The following is a 25,059-nucleotide window of genomic DNA, read 5'->3' on the forward strand; positions in this document are numbered from 1 at the left end:
CATCCAATCAAAAAACAACCTCAAATTAAATTCAAGATGCTAGGACCATTTTGTTGATCATGTTCCCGAGCAATCACAAGACGTTCAGAATATTAACAAAGACATTATCAAACAAATCACATGAGCAGACAAATTTGTAATCTCCCAGTTCAGAAGAAAAACAAACAGTTGAAACAAAAACAACAAAAAACAACAAAAAAAAAACCACAAACTTGACCAGAAAGAAAGGCCACCACTTTCAACTACAAATTTCCACTATTCTCTTGTAGCTGACACTGCATGTTTGCGACCTATAATTTTTCTTCAAGATGCTTAGCTCAAAATTTGAGCTCAGGTATGAAATATATGTAACTTTGCCATTTAAAAGCATCTCTGTTATTTCTTAAAAAAATAAAAAGCATCTTAGATATCACTCACGACGCTTACTTATTAACTTGCTAAAAGTTTGTTTTGTTTTTTGCAGGTAGCAATGCAGGCTATTGGGAGGGGAAAGAGGAGAATTACTTTACCAATATCCAATGTGAGTTCAGTCATCTCTCGGAATTTCATATACAAGGTTTTTCCAATGAATGTAATGTGAAAATACCAACCCGCTAAAAGTTGCATGCTAGTAGTGAATCCGGTTTTGCTATTCTTTAGATGGAAAATATTGGAGACAGAATCTCATCAGATTGCGGGCTCCCCAGGACAAAGTCTGTCTCATTTATGTAGGCACAGGAACAGCTAATCAGTGGTTCTCAAACTTTTGTACTGGTGACCCCTTCCACATAGCAAGCCTCTGAGTGCAACCCCCCCCCATGAGTTTTAAAAAATGTATATATATTTAACACCATTATAAATGTTGGAGGCAAAGTTGGTTTTGGGGTCGAGGCTGACAGCTCACGACCCCCCATGTAATATCCTTGTGACTCCCTGAGGGGTCCGGACCCCTGAGCTAAATTCTAGGCTCAGCTCTGCCATTCAGTCACTCTGTGTAATCTTGGGAAAGGTCACTTGACTATGCCATTCTCTCAGTTTCCTCACCTGTAACTGAAGGATAATACTGACTGACCTACTTCAATGCCATTTTATGTATTACTTTGAAAATGTAAAGTACTGAAAAATATATACATATCTGATTGAACATTCCATTGACTGAACGTTCTATCCCAAATGCTTTACTGACCCGAACCTCTACATACTACCACTAATTACAACATGGATTTGAAAACTAGAAACTATAACATTATAATAAATCTTTATTCCATTTTCCATGGCCTTATCACGAGTGCATATGTTTTGGTTTTCAGTCAAACATCACAGATAAGAGAGTTATATGTTCCACTTTCACAATAAATCTCTGAACAAGGTACAATGTTTTTCCACAGGCCAAAAACAGGACAAAGATTCAAGATAAACTTATCAAACAACTCCTTGTAGGGCGTTTTTTAAGAAAGGGGGCAGGGGGGAGACCCACACACCACAATTTAAGTCCCTACAAATAATCCAAGCAGAATTATCAAGAAATTCATCTGTGGATTTAAAGTAGTTGCTCCTACTCTTCTATGCGCAAGTAACAATTTGATCAGATTTCAGTTTTCCTTAACCACAGGTTTCAGAGTAGCAGAGGTGTTAGTCTGTATCCGCAAAAAGAAAAGGAGTTCTTGTGGCACCTTAGAGACTCTGCTCAAATAAATCTGTTAGTCTCTAAGGTGCCACAAGTACTCCTTAACCACAGTTTTTCTTCCATGTTATAGCTATCAGCTATAAATAGTGAGAGTAAACAGTAGACTAAAAATTTTTACAGTACTTTTTAAACTCACAGAGCTCTACTAATTAAACATGAACCCCTGAATAAAGACATTAAAAAGCAAAAATATATACTTCAGCTTAGTTTTAAACAAAATAGAGACTACACTGAAATTAAAACTGTGCTTTTATTGCTTCTTTGAGATCAGTTCTCAGGGCAGCATGCTCAGAAACTGCATGCCATTTTCAACAGCATAGTTAGCTTCTTCCGTTTGTTACCAATTGACATTTAAAAACATTGCTGATGTGCACACCAAATGCCAGGATACAAAATACTATAATAAAAAACCACAAGGAAAGTCCTTACCTGTAAATCTGTCTTCAGCCATTTGGAATCAAACCTAGTTTGAGCAGCCAGACAAAAAGGTTCAGAAGACATTTTCCTTCTCCAGACCTCTCTAGGCTGGCAGAGTGGCCAGACCTGTCAGTGGAGGGGGGAAAAAAATCTAGTAGATAAAATAAGCTATACAAAGTTATTCTTGGTAATACCAGAAAAATTCCCATTTCCTCTAAGGTTGAATTTATATGACTCTCCCTATCTCTCATAAGAGCTGACACCCTGACAATACATAAAGGGGAGGAAAAAAGGGGGAGGAAGGAAGGAAGGAAGGAAGGAAAAGGTAGCAACAACGCTATTCAGACCACAAACCTTCCCCTCCCGAGGATGGTGAAAACATCCTTTCTGATGCACCGAAAGATGCCATCAGAGGCCCGGGCTGCTGTCTCTGCCCCTCAGACCCGTAAATGGTGCATGAAATAAATAATTGATCCAGAGTACGCCAGCAGCTGACAAACCCAAAGCTAGTACCGTTTTCACACCCACGCGCACGCGCGCACACACACAGAGATGGACAGTGGTGGGAGGTTTCTATGATGCTCCTCTCCAAATACAGCATCCTCTTCCCCTTCAAGCTCAGCCAAGGCCCGTTGTCACCATCCCCCCTACATTACTGCTCGAATTCGTCCTGTAATACGGTCTGCGGGCCGGGGACCTGGCCTCAGCACCGGTTAGTAAAGCCCTGATCCAGTTAGCTAGGAACGCTGCCCGGGCGCCCCGGGGAACCCGGGCTTCTGTGCAGCAGCAGCCGCCCCGCCGCCACCATGGCTCTGCCGCTCCCCCCGTTGTACGCGCCCCCAGGGCCGGGCCGGGCCGGGCCGGTGCCTCTCCCGCCCGCCATTCAACCCACCGAGACCCCCCATTACATCCCCCGGGACAGGCCTGTCCACCTCCCCTGCCCCGCTAACAGCTGCGTCAACAGGCGCCCAAGCAGGGCAGGGCTCAGGCCAGCCCCAGCAGAGAGAACGGGACTCCCCCCCAAGCAGCTCCCGGGCGGGGCGGGGCGGCTCAGCCCGGCCACCAGGGATCCCCCCCCTCCGGCGCCTAACAGCGGAGACGCACATCCCCAGTGCAGGGACAGGGGCGGCTCCAATTTCTCACCCCCACGGCACCGAGAGCCGCCCAGACCCCCCCGCGGGGACCGGTTCGCGCGCTGCGCTCACCCTCGGCGCCGTCTCCTCGCGCAGCCGCGACACGGCTCGAGCTATTCTTCTCCTCCGACTCCTCGCCCCGCCCCCACCCAATCCCCCTGCGGCGACACCGGAAGCAGGAGGGGCCTGTAGCCGGAGTCTACACCAATCAGCGTGTAGACAGGGGGCGGGACATCCTGTCTCGTAGCGGGCGGAGCCACAGAGCGGGAGGAGAGTAGGGGTCAAGCACTGATTGCGGGAGGGGCGGGGCCGCGGGGGGAAAGGCCGTTGGCTGTTTGTGTAGCGCGCGCCCCTCCGCCCCCGGGCCTGCGTGGGCCCCGCCATAAAGCGCTAAGCAGCCTAGCGGGGAGCCGAGTTACAGCCCCTGTAAGCGGGGCGGGGACGGTCCTGGGAGCTGCCCTGTGACGTTAACTGGGACCGGTCGCCAGTTGAAAAGGGACCCTGTGGCCTCTCCAGGGCGCTCAAAGTCTGGCTGGGGGCGCAGTAGGTCCAGGCCCTCCCTGCCTTGGCTCCCTCAGAAGTACCGACCTGTCCTGTGGCTCCTAGGCGCAGCCCGGGGGCTGCACGCGCTGTCCCCCCTCCACAGGCTCCGCAGCTCCCATTGGCCAGGAACTGTGAGCCATGGGAGCTGCAGGGGCGGTGCCTGGGGGCAAGAGCGGCTGAGCGGCGCCTCCCTGCCTGACCCTGAGCCTAAGGACCACAGGGACCTACTGGCTGCTTCTAGGAGCCACGTGAAGTGAACCCGCCTGGAGCCCGTGCCACCTCCTGCACCCAAACTCCCTCCCACACTCCAATCCTGGAGGCCCTTCCCACACCCAAATTCCCTGCTGGAGCCTGCACCCCCTCCCTGAGCTTCTCCCCCACTCCAAACCCCTTGGCCCCAGCCCCCTACCGTGTCCCATACCTTCATCTCCAGCTCCACATCACAGCCCACATCCTGAGCTGGAGCCCTCATCCCTCCCACTCACCTCAACTCCCACCCCAGCTGCAAACCCCCTCCCACATGCCTGACCTCTCATTTCTGTCCCCAACCCGGGGTCTGGATCCCCAACCCATACCCCCCCACAAACACGCACCAAACCCCTGCTTCAGCCCGGAGCCCCCTCCCACACTCTGAACCCAGAGAAGGGGTGGGGCCTCTGGGAAGGGGCAGGGGTGTTCGGTTTTCTATGATTAGAAAGTTGGCAACCCTTGTAGTGTCTGGAAATATTTTTAAATGGGCAGTAGGGGTGGTTGTCATAAATATAAAGGGAAGGGTAAACCCCTTTAAAATCCCTCCTGGCCAGAGGAAAAATCCTCTCACCTGTAAAGGGTTAAGAAGCTAAAGGTAACCTCGCTGGCACCTGACCAAAATGACCAATGAGGAAACAAGATACTTTCAAAAGCTGGGAGGAGGGAGAGAAACAAAGGGTCTGTGTCTGTCGGTATGCTGCTTTTGCCAGGGATAGAACAGGACTGGAATCTTAGAACTTTTAGTAAGTAATCTAGCTAGGTATGTGTTAGATTATGATTTCTTTAAATGGCTGAGAAAAGAATTGTGCTGAATAGAATGACTATTCCTATGTGTGCTTTTTGTAACTTAAGGTTTTGCCTAGAGGGATTCTGTGTGTTTTGAATCTAATTACCCTGTAAGGTACCTACCATCCTGATTTTACAGAGGTGAATTCTTTACTTCTATTAAAAGTCTTCTTGTAAGAAAACTGAATGCTTTTTCATTGTTCTAAGATCCAAGGGTTTGGGTCTGTGGTCACCTATGCAAATTGGTGAGGATTTTTACCAAACCTTTCCCAGGAAGTGGGGTGCAAGGGTTGGGAGGATTTTGGGGAGAAAGATGTGTCCAAATTACGTTTCCCAGTAAACCCAGTTAGAGTTTGGTGGTGGCAGTGGTTATTCCAAGGACAAAGGATAAAACTAATTTGTATCTTGGGGAACTTTTAACCTAAGCTGGTAAAAGTAAGCTTAGGAGGTTTTCATGCAGGTCCCCACATCTGTACCCTAGAGTTCAGAGTGGGGGAGGACCCTTGACAGTGGTTATGGCAAGAGTAGGTTAGTGATGGACTATGAAAACGACTGTCCTGGGTCAGACCAGTTATCCTGCTGTGACAGTGGCCAGGGCCAGAAGCAACTAGCAGGCAGACAGTAGGAACACCCTGATCAGCGTGACTAATAGCCATTGATGGTCCTATCCTGCATGAACTTATCTAAGCCTTTTTTGAACCTTCACAACATCCCCTGCTAGCAAATTCCATAGGTTGACTTATGTGTTGTATGACCACATACATCCCTATGTTTTAAACTTGCTGCCTATTAATTTCATTGGGTGACTCCTGATTTTTGTGTTATGTGAAGGGGTAAACACTTCCTTATTCACATTCTCCATACCATTCATGATCTTATAGACCTCTCTCATATCCCCTTTTAATCACCTCTTTTCAAATTTAAATCATCCCAGTGATTTTAATCTCTCCTACTATGGAAGCTATTTTTCCCCTTCTCTGTACTTTTTCCAATTCTAATATATCGTTTTTGAGATGGGGTTACCAGAACTGCACACAATATTCAAAGTATGAGTGTACAATGGATTTACACAGGGGCATTAGGACATTGTTTTATTGTCTAGCCCTTTCCTAATGGTTTCTAACATTGTTAGCTTTTTTGACTACCACTGCGGCTTGGGCAGATACTACAGGACTATCCCCTATGACTCCAACATCTCCTTGAGTGGCAACAGCTAATTTAGACCCCCATCATTTTGTATATAGTTAGGATTACATTTTCCAACATGCATTACTTTGCACTAATCAACATTGAATTTCATCTGCCATTTTGTCACCAAGTCATCCACTTTAGTGAGAGCCCTTTGTAACTCTTCGCAGTTAGCTTTGAACTTACCTTGAGTAATTTTGCAATTGTCTGTAAATTTTGCCACCCCATTGTTTACTCCTTTTTCCCAATCATTTGTGATTACGTTGAACAGCACAGGTCCCCGTACAGAGCCTTGAGACGCCCCACTATTTACTGCTCTCCCTTGTGAAAACCCTTTATTCCAGTAGTTCTCAACCTCCAGCCCACAGGCTGCTTGCAGCTCATTCAGCATACAGCTGCGGCCCATGAGACATCCTCAGGGCCATACAGATAGTACTGGATGCAGCCCACAATGGTAAATAGGAATAAAGCAGTGATTCTCAACCTACCTTTAGTCTGTTACTGATCTATTAGAGGACCTCCTATTCCATGAATGGTTTCAGAGTAGCAGCTGTGTTAGTCTGTATCCGCAAAAAGAAAAAGGAGTACTTGTGGCACTTTAGAGACTAAAATTCAGTTGAGCATAAGCTTTCATGAGCTACAGCTCACTTCATCAGATGCGTTCAGTGGAAAATACAGTGGGGAGATTTATATACATAGAGAACATGAAACAATGGGTGTTACCATACACACTAACAAGAGAGTGATCACTTAAGGTGAGCTATTACCAGCAGGAGGGCGGGGGGGAAAAACCTTTTGTAGTGATAATCAAGGTGGGCCATTCCCAGTATTTGACAAGAACATCTGAGGAACAGTGGGGGATGGAGGGGAGGAATGAACTTGGGGAAATAGTTTTACTTTGTGTAATGACCCATCCACTCCCAGTCTCTATTCAAGCCTAAATTAATTGTATCCAGTTTGCAAATTAATTCCAATTCAGCAGTCTCTCATTGGAGTCTGTTTTTGCAGTTTTTTTTGTTGAAGAATTGCAACTTTTAGATCTGTAATCGAGTGACTAAAGAGACTGAAGTGTTCTCTGACTGGTTTTTTAATGTTATAATTCTTGACGTCTGATTGCATCTGATGAAGTGAGCTGTAGCTCACAAAAGCTTATGCTCAAATAAATTTGTTAGTCTCTAAGGTGCCACAAGTACTCCTTTTCTATTCCATGACTGTCTACTTTGCTTAAGAGCCTTTAGTGAGAGACCTTGTCAAAGGCTTTCTGAAAGTCCAATACACTACGTTGACTTGTCCAGATGCTTGTTGACTCCCTCAAAATACAATAGAGTTGTAAAGGGAAATCATGCCTCAAAGCCATGTTAACTCTACCTCAACAAATTGTGTTCATTTATGTGTCTGATCATTTTGTTTTTTCCTGTAGTTTCAACCAACGTGCTTGGTACTGAAGTTAGGCTTACTAGCCTGTAATTACCGGGATTGCCTCTGGAGCCTTTATAAAAAATATGTTTAAAAAAGTGTTATATTAGCTACCCTAGTCTCCAGTCATCTGGTACAGAGGCTGATTTAAGTGACAGGTTACACATCCCAGTAGTTTTACAATTTCATATTTGAGTGCCTTCAGAACTGTTGGATGAATGCTATTTGATCTGGTGACTTATTACTATTTATCAATTTGTTCCAATATATCCTCTGATACCTCAATCTGGGACAGTTCCTCAGATTTGTCACCTAAAAGAACGTCTTGGGTGTAGGAATTTCCCCTGCATCCTCAGCAGTGAAGACCGATGCAAAGAATTCATTTAGCTTCCCCACAACAGCCATAGCTTCCTTGAGCGCTCCTTTAGCAATTTAGTTGCTTAGTATCCCCACCATGGTGTCTTTTTATGGTCCTCTTACTTTTTTTTTTTTTTAAACACTACTACTTGGGATATACATTTAATTTGAGCCTCTGTTATGATTTTATAACAAGCCACCATGCAGTCTGTGGCATTTCACCCTTGTGACTCTTCCTTTTAATTTCTCTTCCACTAGCTGCTTCTTTGTGTAGTTCCCCTTTCTGAAATTAAATGCTACTGTGGTGGCTTTCTTTGGCATTTTTCCCCCTACAAGGATGTTCAATTTAATTACATTATGGTCACTATTACCGAGCAATTCAGCTAGATTCACCTCTTGGAGCAGATCTTGTGCTCTTATTAGGACTAAATCAAGAATTGCCTAACCCCTTGTGGGTTCCAGGACAAACTGTTTCTTGGAGTAGTTTTGTGGTGTCAAGAAATTTATCTCTGCATCCTTTCCTGAGGTGACATATCTGGTTAATATGAGGGTAGTCAAAATCCCCCATTGTTGTGTTTTCTGCCTTTGCAGCATCAATAAATCTCCTTGCTAATTTTCCATGAAATGTGAAATAATCAGGAAGGGGTTGGTTTGAAACAGGGATTTGAAGTAGAAAACTTAAGTAACCAGATGCCCAGGAAGAAGGAGGTTATTCTGAAGAGGGATGCTGAGAAAGAAAGCTATGGACTTCTTTGCATGAGTAGGAGGAGACAAGAGGAGCATGGAGGCAAGTAGAAACGGAGTGTGTATGTGAGGAAAAATAAAAATCACATTTAATTGTCAGTTTAGCACAGATTTAGTTAAGTCAGTGCAACTGCTTGTGCAAACGTGCTTCGTTTGGCTTAAGAGTATCTGCACAGAGGTTTTTGCCAATTTAACTAAATCAGCTTCTAAATCTGTGCAGTTTTCTCTTGCAAACAAGGCCTTCACTGAGACATGATGGCTCACAGCAGGAGACAATTGCAGCCAGGAAACAGAGCTGTATGTTGCCTCTAAAGTGAGGAAGAGAAGTTTTGGGGGGAGGGGGGGGGAGAGAAATAGAAAGAAAAAAGTTGGTAGGAATGTAGGAGTAATTGGGACATAGGAGAAGGGGGATGGGAGTAGGATGGGGTGACAAGGAGAAGAGGAGGGAGGAAAAGTGAATCATGTCTTGGTTCTGGGTTTGATTTGTTTGTTTTAAAATACAACAGTACTCAGAACAATTAAGATAAAAAAAGATCAAAGTTGGAATAAAAATCTGTTGCCCAGAAGCCCAAGGTGTACAAGTGGTATCAGAGAAGTATTCACTTACCTCCTTTGCCAAGGATGGAAAATGGAGGACGCTAGAGGTAGACTTGAGTGACATCAGGCATAGAAGTATTCAGCTGCCAGTCAGAGGGGCATGCACCCTGGGGACCTGAGTGAGAGCAGAACAAAGAAAAGATGGTCAGAACAACTGTGCTCCCAGTGGAATAAGACTTGTTCATGTCAGCCACACAAGTAATGCTTTGGAAGAAAGGGCTGGACCAGAAGGAAGTGCACTACCAAGGATACCTGAAGTTCAGCACCAGTTTGTGTGTATCCAACAGTATTCTAATCAGAGGCCTGTGTTGACTAGGGAGAAGAGAGATTACAGTCAAATAGCTAAAAGGCAGTTAGGCAAAGGTAAGCAGTAATTTAATTAATCTGCCAACAATTGTAAAGTAGGCTTTCTAATAAACTAAATCATAGGCTGATTACATGCTGTTGCAAAAACCCAGTACCATTGATTCTCCACTGCCTTTTGCATTGTGGAGTCATTTGCAAAGAGGATGTAACACACTTACGCTTTGCACAGGTATAAATAATTGCACAAGCTGCAGGTCTGATTCTTCATTGCCGTGATCTTTCTCTAATGCTTCTTACAGACTTTTACAATTGCAAATTTAGCTGCTGCCTCTGCCAGAGCCAAGCAATTTAATTTGTAAACTAAACCTTGATTTACACACTATTTTAAAACACAATTTAAAAATTTTATACACAGACTTCATTGATTTAAACAATATATTTGAAAAATGCCTGTAATACATCAAATCATCCTCCTGAATCAGCAGAGCATAATACCAAAGGCCTTAGGCTCAGTAAACAAAGTATATGGCACAAATGAATATGCTAAGGAATATGAGAAACAAATGCATTTTCCAGAAGTCATGGAAAGCTAAATATCCATTTGTTTGATATCAAAAAGATGAAATGTGTATAATTTGGAGAAGGGATGAAAAGCTTTTGGAGAAAATCAGTCTTTGTATGCAAGTATAAGACCTTTATCATTAATTCCCTGCATGTACATGCCTACTCCACTGCTCGTGGGATATGCATAAAAACAGGATTATATGTTATTGTCTAAAAGACTTGTCGACAGAAATTACTAGATAGCTCTTTAAAAGTGAACAGGAAGTTGTCCAAAAGTTTGCCACTTTCTTGAACATTGCTTACACAAAAAGAAAAGGAGTACTTGTGGCACCTTAGAGACTAACCAATTTATTTGAGCATGAGCTTTCGTGAGCTACAGCTCACTTCATCGGATGCATACCGTGGAAACTGCAGCAGACTTTATATACACACAGAGAATATGAAACAATACCTCCTCCCACCCCACTGTTCTGCTGGTAATAGCTTATCTAAAGTGATCATCAAGTTGGGCCATTTCCAGCACAAATCCAGGTTTTCTCACCCTCCACCCCACCACACAAATTCACTCTCCTGCTGGTGATAGCCCATCCAAAGTGACCACTCTCTACACAATGTGCATGATAATCAAGGTGGGCCATTTCCAGCACAAATCCAGGTTTTCTCACCACCCCCCCCACCCCCATACACACACAAACTCACTCTCCTGCTGGTAATAGCTCATGCAAACTGACCACTCTCCAAGTTTAAATCCAAGTTAAACCAGAACATGGCCCCACAGTATGCCAACATTTTTATGGCTGATTTAGAACAACGCTTCCTCAGCTCTCGTCCCCTAAAGCCCCTACTCTACTTGCGCTATATTGATGATATCTTCATCATCTGGACCCATGGAAAAGAAGCCCTTGAGGAATTCCACCATGATTTCAACAATTTCCATCCCACCATCAACCTCAGCCTGGTCCAGGCCACACAAGAGATCCACTTCCTGGACACTACAGTGCTAATAAACAATGGTCACATAAACACCACCCTATACCGGAAACCTACTGACCGCTATTCCTACCTGCATGCCTCCAGCTTTCACCCTGCCCACACCACACGATCCATCGTCTACAGCCAAGCTCTGCGATACAACAGCATTTGCTCCAACCCCTCAGACAGAGACAAACACCTACAAGATCTCTGTCAAGCTTTCTTACAACTACAATACCCACCTGCGGAAGTAAAGAAACAGATTGATAGAGCCAGAAGAGTTCCCAGAAGTTACCTACTACAGGACAGGCCTAACAAAGAAAATAACAGAACGCCACTAGCCGTCACCTTCAGCCCCCAACTAAAACCCCTCCAACGCATTATTAAGGATTTACAACCTACCCTAAAGGATGACCCAACACTCTCACAAATCTTGGGAGACAGGCCAGTCCTTGCCTACAGACAGCCCCGCAACCTGAAGCAAATACTCACCAACAACCACATACCACACAACAGAACCACTAACCCAGGAACTTATCCTTGCAACAAAGCCCGTTGCCAACTGTGCCCACATATCTATTCAGGGGACACCATCGCAGGGCCTAATAACATCAGCCACACTATCAGAGGCTCGTTCACCTGCACATCCACCAATGTGATATGCCATCATGTGCCAGCAATGCCCCTCTGCCATGTACATTGGTCAAACTGGACAGTCTCTACGTAAAAGAATAAATGGACACAAATCAGATGTCAAGAATTATAACATTCATAAACCAGTCGGAGAACACTTCAATCTCTCTGGTCACGCAATCACAGACATGAAGGTCGCTATCTTAAAACAAAAAAACTTCAAATCCAGACTCCAGCGAGAAACTGCTGAATTGGAATTCATTTGCAAATTGGATACTATTAATTTAGGCTTAAATAGAGACTGGGAGTGGCTAAGTCATTATGCAAGGTAGCCTATTTCCCCTTGTTTTTTCCTACCCGCCCCCCTGATGTTCTGGTTTAACTTGGATTTAAACTTGGAGAGTGGTCAGTTTGCATGAGCTATTACCAGCAGGAGAGTGAGTTTGTGTGTGTATGGGGGTGGATGTGGGAGGAGGTATTGTTTCATATTCTCTGTGTATATATAAAGTCTGCTGCAGTTTCCACGGTATGCATCCTATGAAGTGAGCTGTAGCTCACGAAAGCTCATGCTCAAATAAACTGGTTAGTCTCTAAGGTGCCACAAGTACTCCTTTTCTTTTTGCGAATACAGACTAACACGGCTGTTACTCTAAAACCAAGATAATACAGAAAGTGTCCACCACACGACAAAAACACTAACCCAGTAACCTATTCTTGCAACAAAGCCCAATGCCAACTCTGTCCACATATTTATTCAAGTGACACCATCATAGGACCTAATCACATTAGCCATGCCATCAGGTGCTTGTTCTCCTGCACATCTACCAATGTGATATATGCCATTATGTGCCAGCAATGCCCCTCTGCCATGTACATTGGCCAAACCGGACAGTCTCTATGCAAAAGAATAAATGGACACAAATCTGACATCAGGAATCATAACATTCAAAAACTGGTAGGAGAACACTTCAACCTCTCTGGCCACTCAGTAAAAGATTTAAGGGTGGCAATTTTGCAACAGAAAAGCTTCAAAAACAGACTCCAACGAGAAACTGCTGAGCTTGAATTAATATGCAAACTAGATATCCTTAACTTGGGTTTGAATAGAGACTGGGAATGGCTGGGTCATTTCACATATTGAATCTATTTCCCCATGTTAAGTATCCTCACACCTTCTGGTCAACTGTCTAAATGGGCCATCTTGATTATCACTACAGAAGTTTTTTTCCCCCATCCTGCAGATAATAGCTCATCTTAACTAATTAGCCTCTCACAGTTTGTATGGTAACTTCCAACTTATCTTACTATATGTTCCATTCTATGCATCCAATGAAGTGGGCTGTAGCCCACAAAAGCTTATGCTCTAATAAATTTGTTAGTCTGTAAAGTGCCACAAGTACTCCTGTTCTTTTTGCGGATACAGACTAACATGGCTGCTACTCTGAATACCACAACTTTGTTCTTTTTATTCTGGCTCTCCAAAAAGATTGTCCTTCAATTAGAAAGTTTGAATTTTTAAAGACATTTTCTAGTTTTATGGATCAAATGGCAACCTGAAGTTCTAGCCGATACTCCTGAGACAACTGTATCAAGGGTATCCAACGGATATGAGTGGTGCTTACTCAGACCAGAACCATCAGGCTATGCTACACAAGCCTAACTAGCAATCCATCACAAGCTTAAAGGGTGCTTAGAAACAAAATATGTGGACTCAGTCATAGTGACCATTCAACAGCACTTGTGTGGGACTAGTATAATTGTGGTCAGACCTGGATTTCAAACCAGATGGAGAATTTTTACTTGAATTTGAAACATTGTCTCAGTGGTGGTGATTGTGGCACTTTGATTTATACTAAAGCAAGAAGAAATTTCAATGTATGAGACCAATGAAAGTCAGACATGCTAAAAACAAGAGGGCTGCATTCTCAGTTCCACTAAGAAATGCTTGAAAACAGCAAAGAACGGTCTATAAATGGCTGGAGATAAGAAGCAGAGAATTCTCCCTGTGCAGAGGGCCTCTCTACTGCTATAAGTCAGTTGGAGGCAGCCACATCTCCCTCAGTAGAAAGAAGGGTCGTCAGGGACATTCTTGGGGTGGAACATGGATAGAACAGGGAAAAGAGGGGACACGGTGCAGTGTGTCTGTTGCACCTGATCTTCCACTGGCTTAGGGACCTTACGCCAGTGACATGAATTAAGGTTCCCTCTGTGCAGCCCTAACTTGTGCCATACTCAGGCAACTCTGAGGACACAGTGGAGAATCAGGGCCAAGAGAATACAAATATCCCCTGGCACTTCAGTCTAAAACAGAACAAACAGAATGCAGCAAAGTACCTTTAGACAATCAATGCAATAATATTTTAGTTTACTTGAAAGAATGAGATCATAGCCTGAAAACTGAGACAACTGTATTTTCTTGTGTCACACCAAATCTGAAGTCTTAGCTGCTGGTAGACAGGTAATCAGCAAAACACATTTTTTAGAGCCAAAATATCAAATACAAGCATGTGTTTACATATACAGTAGCATCTACTCCTATCCAGATGTATCCACTCTAGGTGTGCCTGTCAGGCCACTGTTAATTATTTTAAGGGTTTGGGGAATGGTCTAGAACAACAAAAACAGAATGTGGGACTCCCCTTTTCTCTCAAGAGTGATTAGTAATTATTCTGCATGTGGAAGAGAGACAATCACTTCTGCAAGTGTGAGGCATAACTGTTCACTGCAGGACAATGCTTTGTATGTATTTTCTTTCAAGAGCATTTGGTCATGAACTCTTGCACTGACTTTGGATGTATATTGCACTTTACAAAACAAGATCCCAGGCACAATGAAATTACAACAGGGCTTGAAAAATTCCCCTCTTGCCACCAGTGAGGTAGAAATCTTTCATCCAGGAAGGCAGGGGATCAATATCATTGACTTCTGTAGAATCAAAGCTTTCATTTAATGTAATAAGTTTCTAGGCCTTATGGTTGTGAAGTTGATCTTCCAAATGTGAATTAAGTATAAACTGGTGCATTGCTTTCTTCATGAGCACAGACAGTGCCTCTACTGCTGCTCTTTATAACTGTGATCAGCAGTGATCCTAATTCAGGTTCAGTGGCTACAGCTTGGGTAAGCTACATACAACAGCAGAGGACTGTGATGGGGTTGGAACTCACTACCACAGCACCTCCTGCTGTTCAGTTTGGGAATTAGCTCAGTTCATGTGGAGCATCGTCTGCCAGTGGTGTCCTGTCCATCTCTTGCCCTCGGTTGGTGTCTCAACCCGTGTTGCTCCCAGCATCATCTTCAGGACACTGCCCCCCAGCAGTGCCCCCAAATCCTCACTCATCCCCTTCCAGAGGGGAGTTAACAGCAGTCTTTCCAGTTCACTCCTGCTGCAGTGGCCAACCACAACCCCTCAAGTCTAGCCCCTCTGTTCAAGGGCCAGTTTCAGTCTGTCACGGCCACCCTTCCACAGCCAGGTGCTGTACAAAGGGGCGGGGGGACCCAGGCCCACCCGCTACTCTGGGTCCCAACCCAGGGACCCTCTAGTGGCAGCCTCCCTGCCCTCCTTCTCTCCCCTTGTCTAAATGTCCCTGGGCCACTTCCCCTCTGGCCCATCACACCTTCTAGGCCCTTTCTATCAGGGCCCACAGGCTGGCGGGTATTGGGCCGGAACCCTTCTTTGCTCCCCCGAGCCTGCCCAGCACTGCTCTGTCTAAGCTGCCTATCTCCTGCTCAGGAGACAGATCTTCCCCCCATGAAGGTCTGGGACAGACTGCCTGCTCCCTTCTGGGCAGCCTTTATATAGGGCCTAGCCTAGTCCTGATTGGCTGGCTGTAATACTGGCCCTGATTGGCTGCCCTTCTGTGCAGCCGCTCTGGCCTATCTTTCATTGTGGTGGGGATTGGCGGAAGCTTGGTCTGGCCCCGCCCACTCCGGCTGAGAGGGTGGCTCTTTACCCTCTGGTTTGGAGGGAAGCCACCCTGGCTCCCTACAAGACCATAATGACAAAACAAGAAATGAGGATTTCACAACCACAATTATTGATAAATGATCTCTTGCCAGACAGAATGCTATCAAACTAAGTTTTCTTTAACCATCTTAAGATCTGTTTCTTTATCTAGTGAGAGTGGGTGCTATTAGGACAGGGTCTCCTTCTTAACAACCTGGTATTACATTGTTTTAATGTAATTTAGATGCAATGTGAGGATGTGACTTCTTCCTTCTTAGCTAATGGCTGCTGCTGTTCTAATCTGGCTGCAGACAAAGGCCTTAGGCCTTATAATATGGCTACAGGAAAAGGCCTTATTCTTACACTACTCACGGCACCACAGCTACACTTCTATTTTAGTGCACTATCTCAATCAGACCTAGAGCAGGGATGTCTCCTCAAGCTGGAAATTACACCTTCCAGTTACAATGACGACAATAACCATACTATGTAACTAAGAGTAAGTAAAATAAAACCTTGGGTAGAATCTTGGCCCCACTGAAGTCAGTGGCAAAACTCCCATTGACTCCTATAGGGTCAATATTCCATCTCCCCATTTTTAAAATGTTCCTTTGTCTTAGCCAGCTGCTGCCCACCTATCTGTCTTCCAGGGTTCCAGGCAGGTATGTGTATCAAGATCAAAGAAGTTGGTTTTCCAGGATTTGTCTGTCTTTATGAAAAAAGCCAGTGTCAGGATCTCAACAAGGACAGTCAGGGCCAAGGGGAAAACCTGTGGCCAGGAGTAGCCAAGAAGTTCGTATCAGTTCCAGGCCAGGGTCGATACCAAGGGTCAAAGTCCAAGTCAGGTTTCAGGGTCCAAGTCAGGAGAGTCCAAATCAAGCCAAGAGTTCACAAGCACAGAACAGGAACTGTCCTGGCAACTACAGAAGACTGTTGCCTGGACACTTCCTAGAATGCCCTTTGGGTTTATATACAACAGGGAGCCAATCAGGCACTATTGGGGCTGACGCCTGTCAAACTCTTGAGGTGGAACTTCCCATGGTCTGTATCCACAGCAGGTTATGTGGAGTGGAGAATGATTATAGCTGCTGCTGAGTAGTAGCCTGGAGCTGTCAACTACCTGGTAGATCTACAAGACTGGGTTTTAGACCCATAGGGCTTTATAGCAAGTTCTTTTGCTCTCCTAAACCAGGCCCCACTCTTTCTGTCCAAGAAGGCCATTATTTTACCTCCAAAAACCAGTTTGGTTTGATCTCATCCTTCACTCCAGCCTCCAACATCTATAAATAATAGGAACTGGCTTGATTGTCTCTTCCAATCCTTTATGCATAACCATTAATTATCTTTGACGTGAAATTTATTCCCTCATTGACTTTCAAAACAGGTTTGGCAATATACATTTGAGCATGTCTGGTAGGCAAACCTTTAGGACTAGTTTGTCCCATAACCACCAGTACAAGTTATTCATACAAACATTACCTAAGAGTTCAGAAATGTAATGCCTTATAAATCAAATATTTAGATAAAGCTATTTAGAACACCCTGGTCATCTGCAGGACCCACACTCTGCCTCCACCCTAAAAAGTCAGGGCTGGAAAAGGAGGAAAGACATGGTATGAGTGAGGAGGCCAAAAGGAGTGAAGGTAATGGGGAAAGAGAAGAAAGGATTAGAGAGAAAACACTGGTGGTAATGATATGATGATGATCGTGAGAAAGAGGCTTAGGTCTGGGTCTGCACTACAATTGTAGGTCAACGTACATCACCTTGCATCAACCCACTTGTGCATGTGTCTACACCCAAATTGGTCGCCAGCTAATAGAAGCTCCCCATTAAGGCGATGCAGTCACACCACCCCCCTGAACAGCACTGAGCTATGGTGAAGCTAATGTGGTTGACCAGGTACATACCACGTGACCTGTGTTGACCCTAACGTTGCTCTAGTAGCTGTCCCACAGTGCTTCACAGTGACCGACCTGGTCACAGCTGTGACCTCCATGGGGCATGGAGACCAGAAGCCCGCACCCACTTTAAATACCCCATATATGTTTGAAATGCCTTTTCCTGATTGCCCTGCTTGATAAGCACATCTAGCAACTTACCCTGGTATGCAACCAGCCAGGCTGGCTGTGCCTTCCAACACGCTCCTTCCTGGAGTAGACAGGAGGTACTGGATCTCTTGGGTCTGTAGGGAGAAGAGGCAGAGCAGGCACAGCCACTGAGCAGTCATAGAAACGAGGACATCTACAAGCAGATTTCATGGGGGATGCAGGCAAAGAGACACAATAGGGATCAGCAGTAGTGCAGCGTGAAAGCAAAGAAACCACAGCAGGCATGCCAGGAAGGCCAGTAGTCGATCTGGTGCCAAGCCAGAGACCAGGGGTGAAAGTAAGTAGAGTAACTTACCAGTACACTGGGGCCAGCTCTGACCCCCAGAAGGGGCAGGGCTGAGGGGGTCAGAGCCAGCCCCAGCCCACCCTGTAAGGTAAGTGCCCCCCCTTCTTCTCCACCTCCTCCCCCACCGGGGTAGCAGCAGCAGCCCGGGGCTCCGAGGGCTATTTAAAGGACCTGGGGCTCCCCTGCTTCTACTGCCACGGTTCTTTAATTAACCGCTGGAGCCCTGGGAAAGCGGCAGGGGTCCAGCAGCTATTTAAAGGACTGGGGCGGCAGAGGCAGCTGGAGCCCCAGCCCTTTAAATAGCTCTTGGAGCCCCCACTCCCCCAGGGCTCTGCAGGCTATTTAAAGGGCCTGTGGCTCCCCTGCTTCTACTGCCCTGGCCCTTTAAATAGCTGTTGGACCCCGCAGCTGCTACCTTAGGGCTCCAACAGCAGGGCTCTGGAGGCAATTTAAAGGGCCTGGGGCTCCAGCCACTCCTAGAGCCCCAGGCCCTTTAAATTGCTCCCTGGGGGAAGCCAGGCTGCCCCAGTATGGCGCACTGGTTCTTGCTGGTATGCTGTACTGGCTTACTTTCACCTTTGCCACAGACCTGCCACTTTTACAACACGCTGCATGCCATACGTGGTGGAGACTTCACCAAGACCCCACAGAGCATGGTGGATACCTCAGAGGAGCCTGAGACACAGACCCCCTCCCATGAAGAGAATGTGGGTCATGTGACCAGGATGGGGTCCAGCTATGCCATGAGCCAGGATCTGTTTGAGACTCCTTCACAATCTAGTTAGTCCCAGCTGCCAAGCATGGTCAAGCCCAGTGCAGGGGAAGGAACTTGGGGTAAGTGTGTGAAAGCATTTCCCACTATAATGTGTAAATGTACAGATGGTGCCTGTCAAGGTTCCTTCCCCACTCTGAACTCCAGGGCACAGATGTGGGGACCTGCATGAAAACCTCCTAAGCTTACTTTTACCAGCTTAGGTTAAAACTTCCCCAAGGTACAAACTATTTTACCTTTTGCCCTTGGACTTTATCGCTGCTGCCACCAAATGTCTAACAAGTATATAACTCGGAAAGAGCCCGTTTGGAAATGTCTTTCCCCCCAAAATCCTCCCAAACCTTACACCCCCTTTCCTGGGGAAGGTTTGATAAAAATCCTCACCAATTTGCATAGGTGAACACAGACCCAAACCCTTGGATCTTAAGAACAATGAAAAAGCATTCAAATTCTTAAAAGAAGAATTTTCATAGAAGAAAAAGTAAAAAATCACCTCTTTAAAATCAGGATGGTAAATACCTTACAGTGTAATTAGATTCAAAACATAGAGAATCCCTCTAGGCAAAACCTTAAGTTACAAAAACAGGCATCTACATTCTTTTCAGCACAGCTCATTTTCTCAGCCATTTAAAGAAATCAGAATCTAATGCATCTCTAGCTAGATTACTTACTAAGTTCTAAGACTCCATTCCTGTTCTGTCCCCAGCAAAAACATCACCCAGACAGAGAGAGACTTTGTTTCTCCCTCCCCCCAGCTTTTGAAACTATCATGTCTCCTCACTGGTCATTTTTGTCAGGTGCCAGCGAGGTTATCCCAGCTTCTTAACCCTTTACAGGTGAAAGGGGTTTTCCTCTGGCCAGGAGGGATTTTAAAGGTGTTTACCCTTCCCTTTATATTTATGACAGTGCCCAACCCCAATGTAGCAGGACACAGGGATTGACTTTTTGCTAATTTACTTGAACTAGAAGAGGTGACAGTACAAGAAACAGAGGCTGAGTTGTTATCTCCTTTTCATTTCCCTGTAGAATTAGATGGGGGAGGAGGGAGCATGTGGAGTAGTTTGTTTATCTACACAGGTACGTCTCATGAATCCTCCTGAGAGATCTTGATAAAACTTTCATGGAGGTACATGTCCTACCTCCATGTATACAGTCCTCTGCCAGAGGTTTCTAGGGATGGCCACCTTATTTCTTCCTCCAGGGTAGGACACTCCCACACCAGTCCATTATGACTTCAGCAGGCATCACTGCAGTAAACAGGCAAGCAGTATGCGGACCTGGGCTGCTTTGAGATGCCAGCAATAACTGTGCTTTCTGTGCCTTTGTTACCCTCAGGAGTGAGAGATCAGCTAAAATAATCACTGGCCGTGGGAACTACACATTGCCCTGCACTCATATCCATGAAGAAATAGAGGCTGAAATTTTACTGTTTCATACAACCAACCAATTCTCTTCTCATTCCTCCCCACACACATACACACTGATGACGCTTGTTAAAAAAATAATTCATTAATTAAATTTGTGACTGAACTCCTTGGGGGAGAATTTTATGTCTCCTGCTCTGTTTTACCTGCATTCTGCCATATATTGCATGATACAGCTGTCTTGGATGATGACCCAACACTTCTTGTTCATTTTAAGAACACTTTCACTGAAAATTTGACAAAATACAAAGAAGATACCAATGTGAAATTTTTAAAGATAGCTACAGCACTCGACCCAAGGTTTATATATTCATAAACATACACCAAGTACAACACAATTCCTAATAGCTCCCAAAACTGCAGTTAGAGCACAGTCCACCATACCGCATTACTGTGGCTGACTGTTAAAGTGCTCTTTCTAGGCTTCTCTCAGCCACATAGCTCCATGTGGAGTTCTTCTAATTGCCCTTGTGTCTGCCTGTTTTAATTCAACAGACTGCTGCTTCACCTCCATTCGCCACCCAGGTGGCAACTTTTCCTCTTTGCCTCACAGACATTATGCAGGACACAATAGGCAGCTATAATCATTGGGATATTTTTCTCACTAAGTTCCCAATTTTGTGAGTAAAAACTGACAGCATCCCTTCAGTCTACCAAAAGCATATTCAACTGTCATTCTGCACCTGCTGAACCAGTAGTTGAATCTTTCTTTGGTGTTGTTGAGGTGGCTGGTGTACAGCTTCATGAACCAGAGGAGCAAGGGTAGGCTGGGTCCCCCAGAATCACTATTGGCATTTCAACATCGTCAATGGTAATCCCCTGGTCAGGAAAAAATGTCCCTGCTTGCAGCTTTCTGAACAGTCCTGTGTTCTTAAAGATGCAAGAATCATGCACCTTCCCTGACCAGCCAAGACTGATATCTAGGCCTCATTGAATCAATCTCAAGTAATGTACTTCAGTAAAGACAGTAGCTCTAGTAAAGATACTAAGGGCTGAAATGGGCCCTTGTTTATACCAAATTGTACATGTGTATCCAAGGACAGAATGTGGATCTATGTTACAAGAAATACAGCATCAGAACACATTTTCTTTACCTGAATGTACTCTGAAGGGAGGATACTGTTGCTAAGATGAATTTTACAAATTAACCCATTAGTGGGTGTTACATGAGACTTTCCAGGTTACTTAGCCATAGCAGGATGAAGATTTGTTCAGTGGTAAATTTGAGCAGTAAATACATTTCCACCTTTTGTAAACAAAAATAAAACAAAAAAATCTTTGCTTTTTTCCAGAAACTTAGAACACAGTAATACTCAAAAGAATAATTATATAAGGTACAGGAACAAAATTAAAGTGAGTTAGCAGAATAAAAAGGAAAGTGTCAATCCCACTAGACAATTTCTATGTAAAAGAGTTAATACTTTTTTCATAGTTAACACTATGAAGCAGGCTGAAACTTTACTGAACAGGAATCAACTGGATTTTGTATCCTTTAGATAATAACCAAAGAATCAATGACAACTTCTAATGTAGAAGGAGAAAGGATGATGATGATTTTAATTCCCACAGTTTAGAATCTATGGAATATTCAAGCTATTTCTGAATAAATGTTAAAAACTCAGGCAATATTATTACATAGGTAAAGGCATCTTAGGTTTAATACCGTACATACATGAACAGAGTGCTATATGAATGCAGCTGGGAGTGTGTGTGTGAGAGAGAGAGAGAGACATATAAGAAAATTTCCTCCAATAACCCTGAAAGGCCTTCTTATATTATTGTAGGCCAGGATTGTATATAACCACTCTAGGAGGGAGATATGACAAATGTGAGACCTAGGAGTTCAAAGGACTATATTTTAAATGTGCCAGACATGTATGGACTTTTGGGACCATAAAGTGTTAAATGGATTTCCTGGGGAATCCCTAGGTTGTAGTTAATGCACATTTCCCTCTGTTTTTTTAAACCGCAGGCTCTGAAGTCCTGAAGTCATTGTCTGCTGATTACCTATTACAGAAGGCCAAGATCAAAGGCCCAAGGTATATAAAGAAACAGCTGATCTGCCTGTCCATTGTTCTGGTTCTGGATCTAAGATGGATATGAATTTGTGATCACAGGGAAAACCCAATTGTTGGTTCTGAAGAATGAAACCCTACCACAGCCCTAGATTGGAGCTGGGGGTGACCTCTGGTAAGCTTTTTAGCATGCACATAGGAACTTCTAGTGTTTTGTTTTCTCTGTAATGTTTTTACTTTAAGAATAAATGTGCTTGCTTAGAAGGAGCAATATGGTAACTTATAACTGTGGGCAATACACTGGTCATAACTAAGCCTATAATTTTAGCATGGGTATTTTTATTAAAAGTCACAGACACAACACAGGTAATAATAAATCACAGAAATGTACCCAAAGTAATAATGCAATTTTTACTACATCAATGCAGAAGCTTTTAAATTGCCTATTAAAACCTCCTTAGCTTCTGCCTAGGCCCCAGCAAGTCTAACGTTGGCTCTGTCTGGTGCCCAGGCCAGAAACTAAGAAGTGGGCCACTGCCCTGCCTCCCACCTCCAGGAGCTGAAGCCAAAGCCCGAGCCCCATTGCCTGGGGCTGAAGCCAGAGCCTGGGCCCTGCCACGCGTAACTTAGCTTCAATTGTCCTGCTTGCTACCCCCTACCTCAGCTCTGGCAATAATGGTGCACAAAACAGTATTTTCAACACTTGTTGTGTTGCAGATTTTAAAGGAAATAAGTGACTTTTCATTTTTTCTCAAATCTAATGCGTTTATTGGTATTTTCAAGCACTTGCAGACATCTCTTAAAATTACAGACATTGTGAGCTCCATGACAGAATGGTAGCCTTAGTAATAGCCCCTGGAAAGAAAGCAAGCACAAACACTAGCCATTAGGCCAACTGGCTTGCTGGGGATATCACAGTGTAAGGCAAGGAGTCTTAAAATCCTCGTTCAGGAGGGAGAGAGGTGTGGATCTTCAGCCAGGAGAGATAATGGCTGGAGCCTAGAGTGGATATCCTTGTTGCACTGTGGAGGGAAAATGCAGGTGCAGTTTTTACCACAGCTTCGCTATCAGTACTTTTTACAAAATTAAACGTTGAAAAACTTCTTCATCCTATCCTGAACTTCTTGATTCTTTGAAGGAAATTCTAGCTCTAAAGTTCATGAATGGATCGAGAGGTGAGTTATTGTGAATCTCCTTCTTCATCTCATTTCTAATGTTTGTCCCTTTAGAGCCAGTATAACAAAAACATATTTAATATATTTTAAAAATCCTTTCTATCATCAAAACTGATTACTTCTTCATGATATATGGCTGTCATTCTGTTTTGTAAGGGTAAATCTGCAGCTTTATGATAAGTGATGTAGAATGCTCCTTTTGGGCAGTTTTGATATTCACGAATTATGGCCTCTATTCATTTTGTGTATTTCGTGTAGGAAATGTTCAAACATCTGTTCCATAAAGTTGATTGTGTAAACCCATCCATGCCATGTGAAGGTTCTGCTTCATAATCCTACTTCTCTAAGTCTCTCAGCTGGACTTTAATTCTCAGTGTGACATATTCAACATATCAAATTTGTTTGTGTAACTCCAGTGCCTCATATCCCAGACCACTGATCCTCCTCTTTGCTTCTGAAACATTAATTTTTTTGATGAAGGCAGTTACAGAGAGTTGATTGATACTTGCTATTGTCTGATCCAAGATGGAATCATAAAATCTGTTAACTTATAGAACAACTCTGATACTATTGATTATATTTTGAATTTTTGCTCAGTTGCTCCATGACACACTCTGCTTTTTGACATTGTCACTTAATCTAGACTCAGAGGGTCTAGGGGAATATTCTAACTGGTTTTGAAACTGGTTCAACTCAACTGCTTTTAAAACCACAACCATAGTGTAGACAGAGGTTTAAGGTGGCCTATCCTATTTTTCCTGAACCAGTTTCAAGACTGATGCTAACAAAATTTGCTCAATTTTAAGCACACGCATCCTGAAGAGAAGGCTCTTTAACTTTTATGAATTACTCTTTTGATTAAATTACAATTCTATGCTTCTGATTTAAAAAATAACAGAAGCAATGTCATCTGAAAACTAGTTTTATTCACTCATTGGCTATTTACAATACATGCAGACATAGGGCTTGATGCTGTTCTCACAGTGGACAAATCAGAAGTAACTGCATTGATGTCAGTGGAGTTATACCAGTCTAAAACTGGAGTGATATCTGAATCAGGCTGCTATAGTGCATCCTGATCCCATTTAAGTCAATGGTCCTGGCTCTCCAACCCTGTGGTAAATAATGCTAATGAAATCAATGAAGTTACACTGGTGGGAGTGAAAGAAGAATCAGGCTCACTATTTCTTGACATTAATCTTAACTATTGTTTGCATCATTTTTTCCCCTGTAGGTGACAAGAAACTCAGGGCCTGATTCCAATTGCATTTACACAATTTTTCCACTGATGCAACTCCACTAACTTTAATTAAGTTAAACCTGATTTACACCCATGTAACTGAGAGCAGATTCAGATCCCATGCTGGTTTGGCATTTGACCTCTCATGAGCATAATCTATATCAGTGGTTCTCAACCAGGGGTCCAAGGCCCCCTGTGGGGCCGCGAGCAGGTTTCAGGGGGTCCACCAAGCAGGGCCAGCATTAGACTGGCTGGGGCCCAGGGCAAAAAGCCATAGCCCCACAGCCTGGGGCTGAAACCTGTGACTCCAAGCCCTGCCACCCGCAGCTGAAGCTAAAGCCTGAATAACTTAGCTTCACAGAGCCTCGTGTGGTGTGGGGACCCAAGCAATTGCTCTTCTTGCTACCCCCTAACACTGGCCCTGGCTTTTATATGCAGAAAAACAGTTGTTGTGGCACAGGTGGGCAGTGGAGTTTTTATAGCATGTTGTGGTGGGCTCAGAAGTAAAAAGTTTGAGAACCCCT

At 44.2% G+C, this 25,059-nt stretch overlaps 1 protein-coding gene across 3 annotated transcripts in view; it reads right to left on the minus strand.

The window, feature by feature from the left end:
• Positions 1-25,059, minus strand: part of HERC2 (HECT and RLD domain containing E3 ubiquitin protein ligase 2) — a 317,314-nt gene that overhangs the window by 198,392 nt on the left and 93,863 nt on the right. Inside the window, exons 1-2 of one of the 3 annotated variants that reach the window (XM_073353158.2) lie at positions 3,289-3,369; positions 2,096-2,209 (exon numbers count right to left, since the gene is read on the minus strand). In XM_073353158.2, the coding sequence (XP_073209259.2) occupies positions 2,096-2,167 (72 nt within the window). In that variant the 5' untranslated portion in view covers positions 2,168-2,209; positions 3,289-3,369. Of the gene's footprint in view, positions 1-2,095; positions 2,210-3,226; positions 3,370-25,059 lie in introns of those variants that run through there. The other 2 variants (XM_073353169.2, XM_073353148.2) reach the window with 2 other exon arrangements.

Source organism: Lepidochelys kempii, chromosome 1, assembly GCF_965140285.1.
Source record: "Lepidochelys kempii isolate rLepKem1 chromosome 1, rLepKem1.hap1, whole genome shotgun sequence".
Classification (NCBI taxonomy): Eukaryota; Metazoa; Chordata; order Testudines; family Cheloniidae; genus Lepidochelys; species Lepidochelys kempii.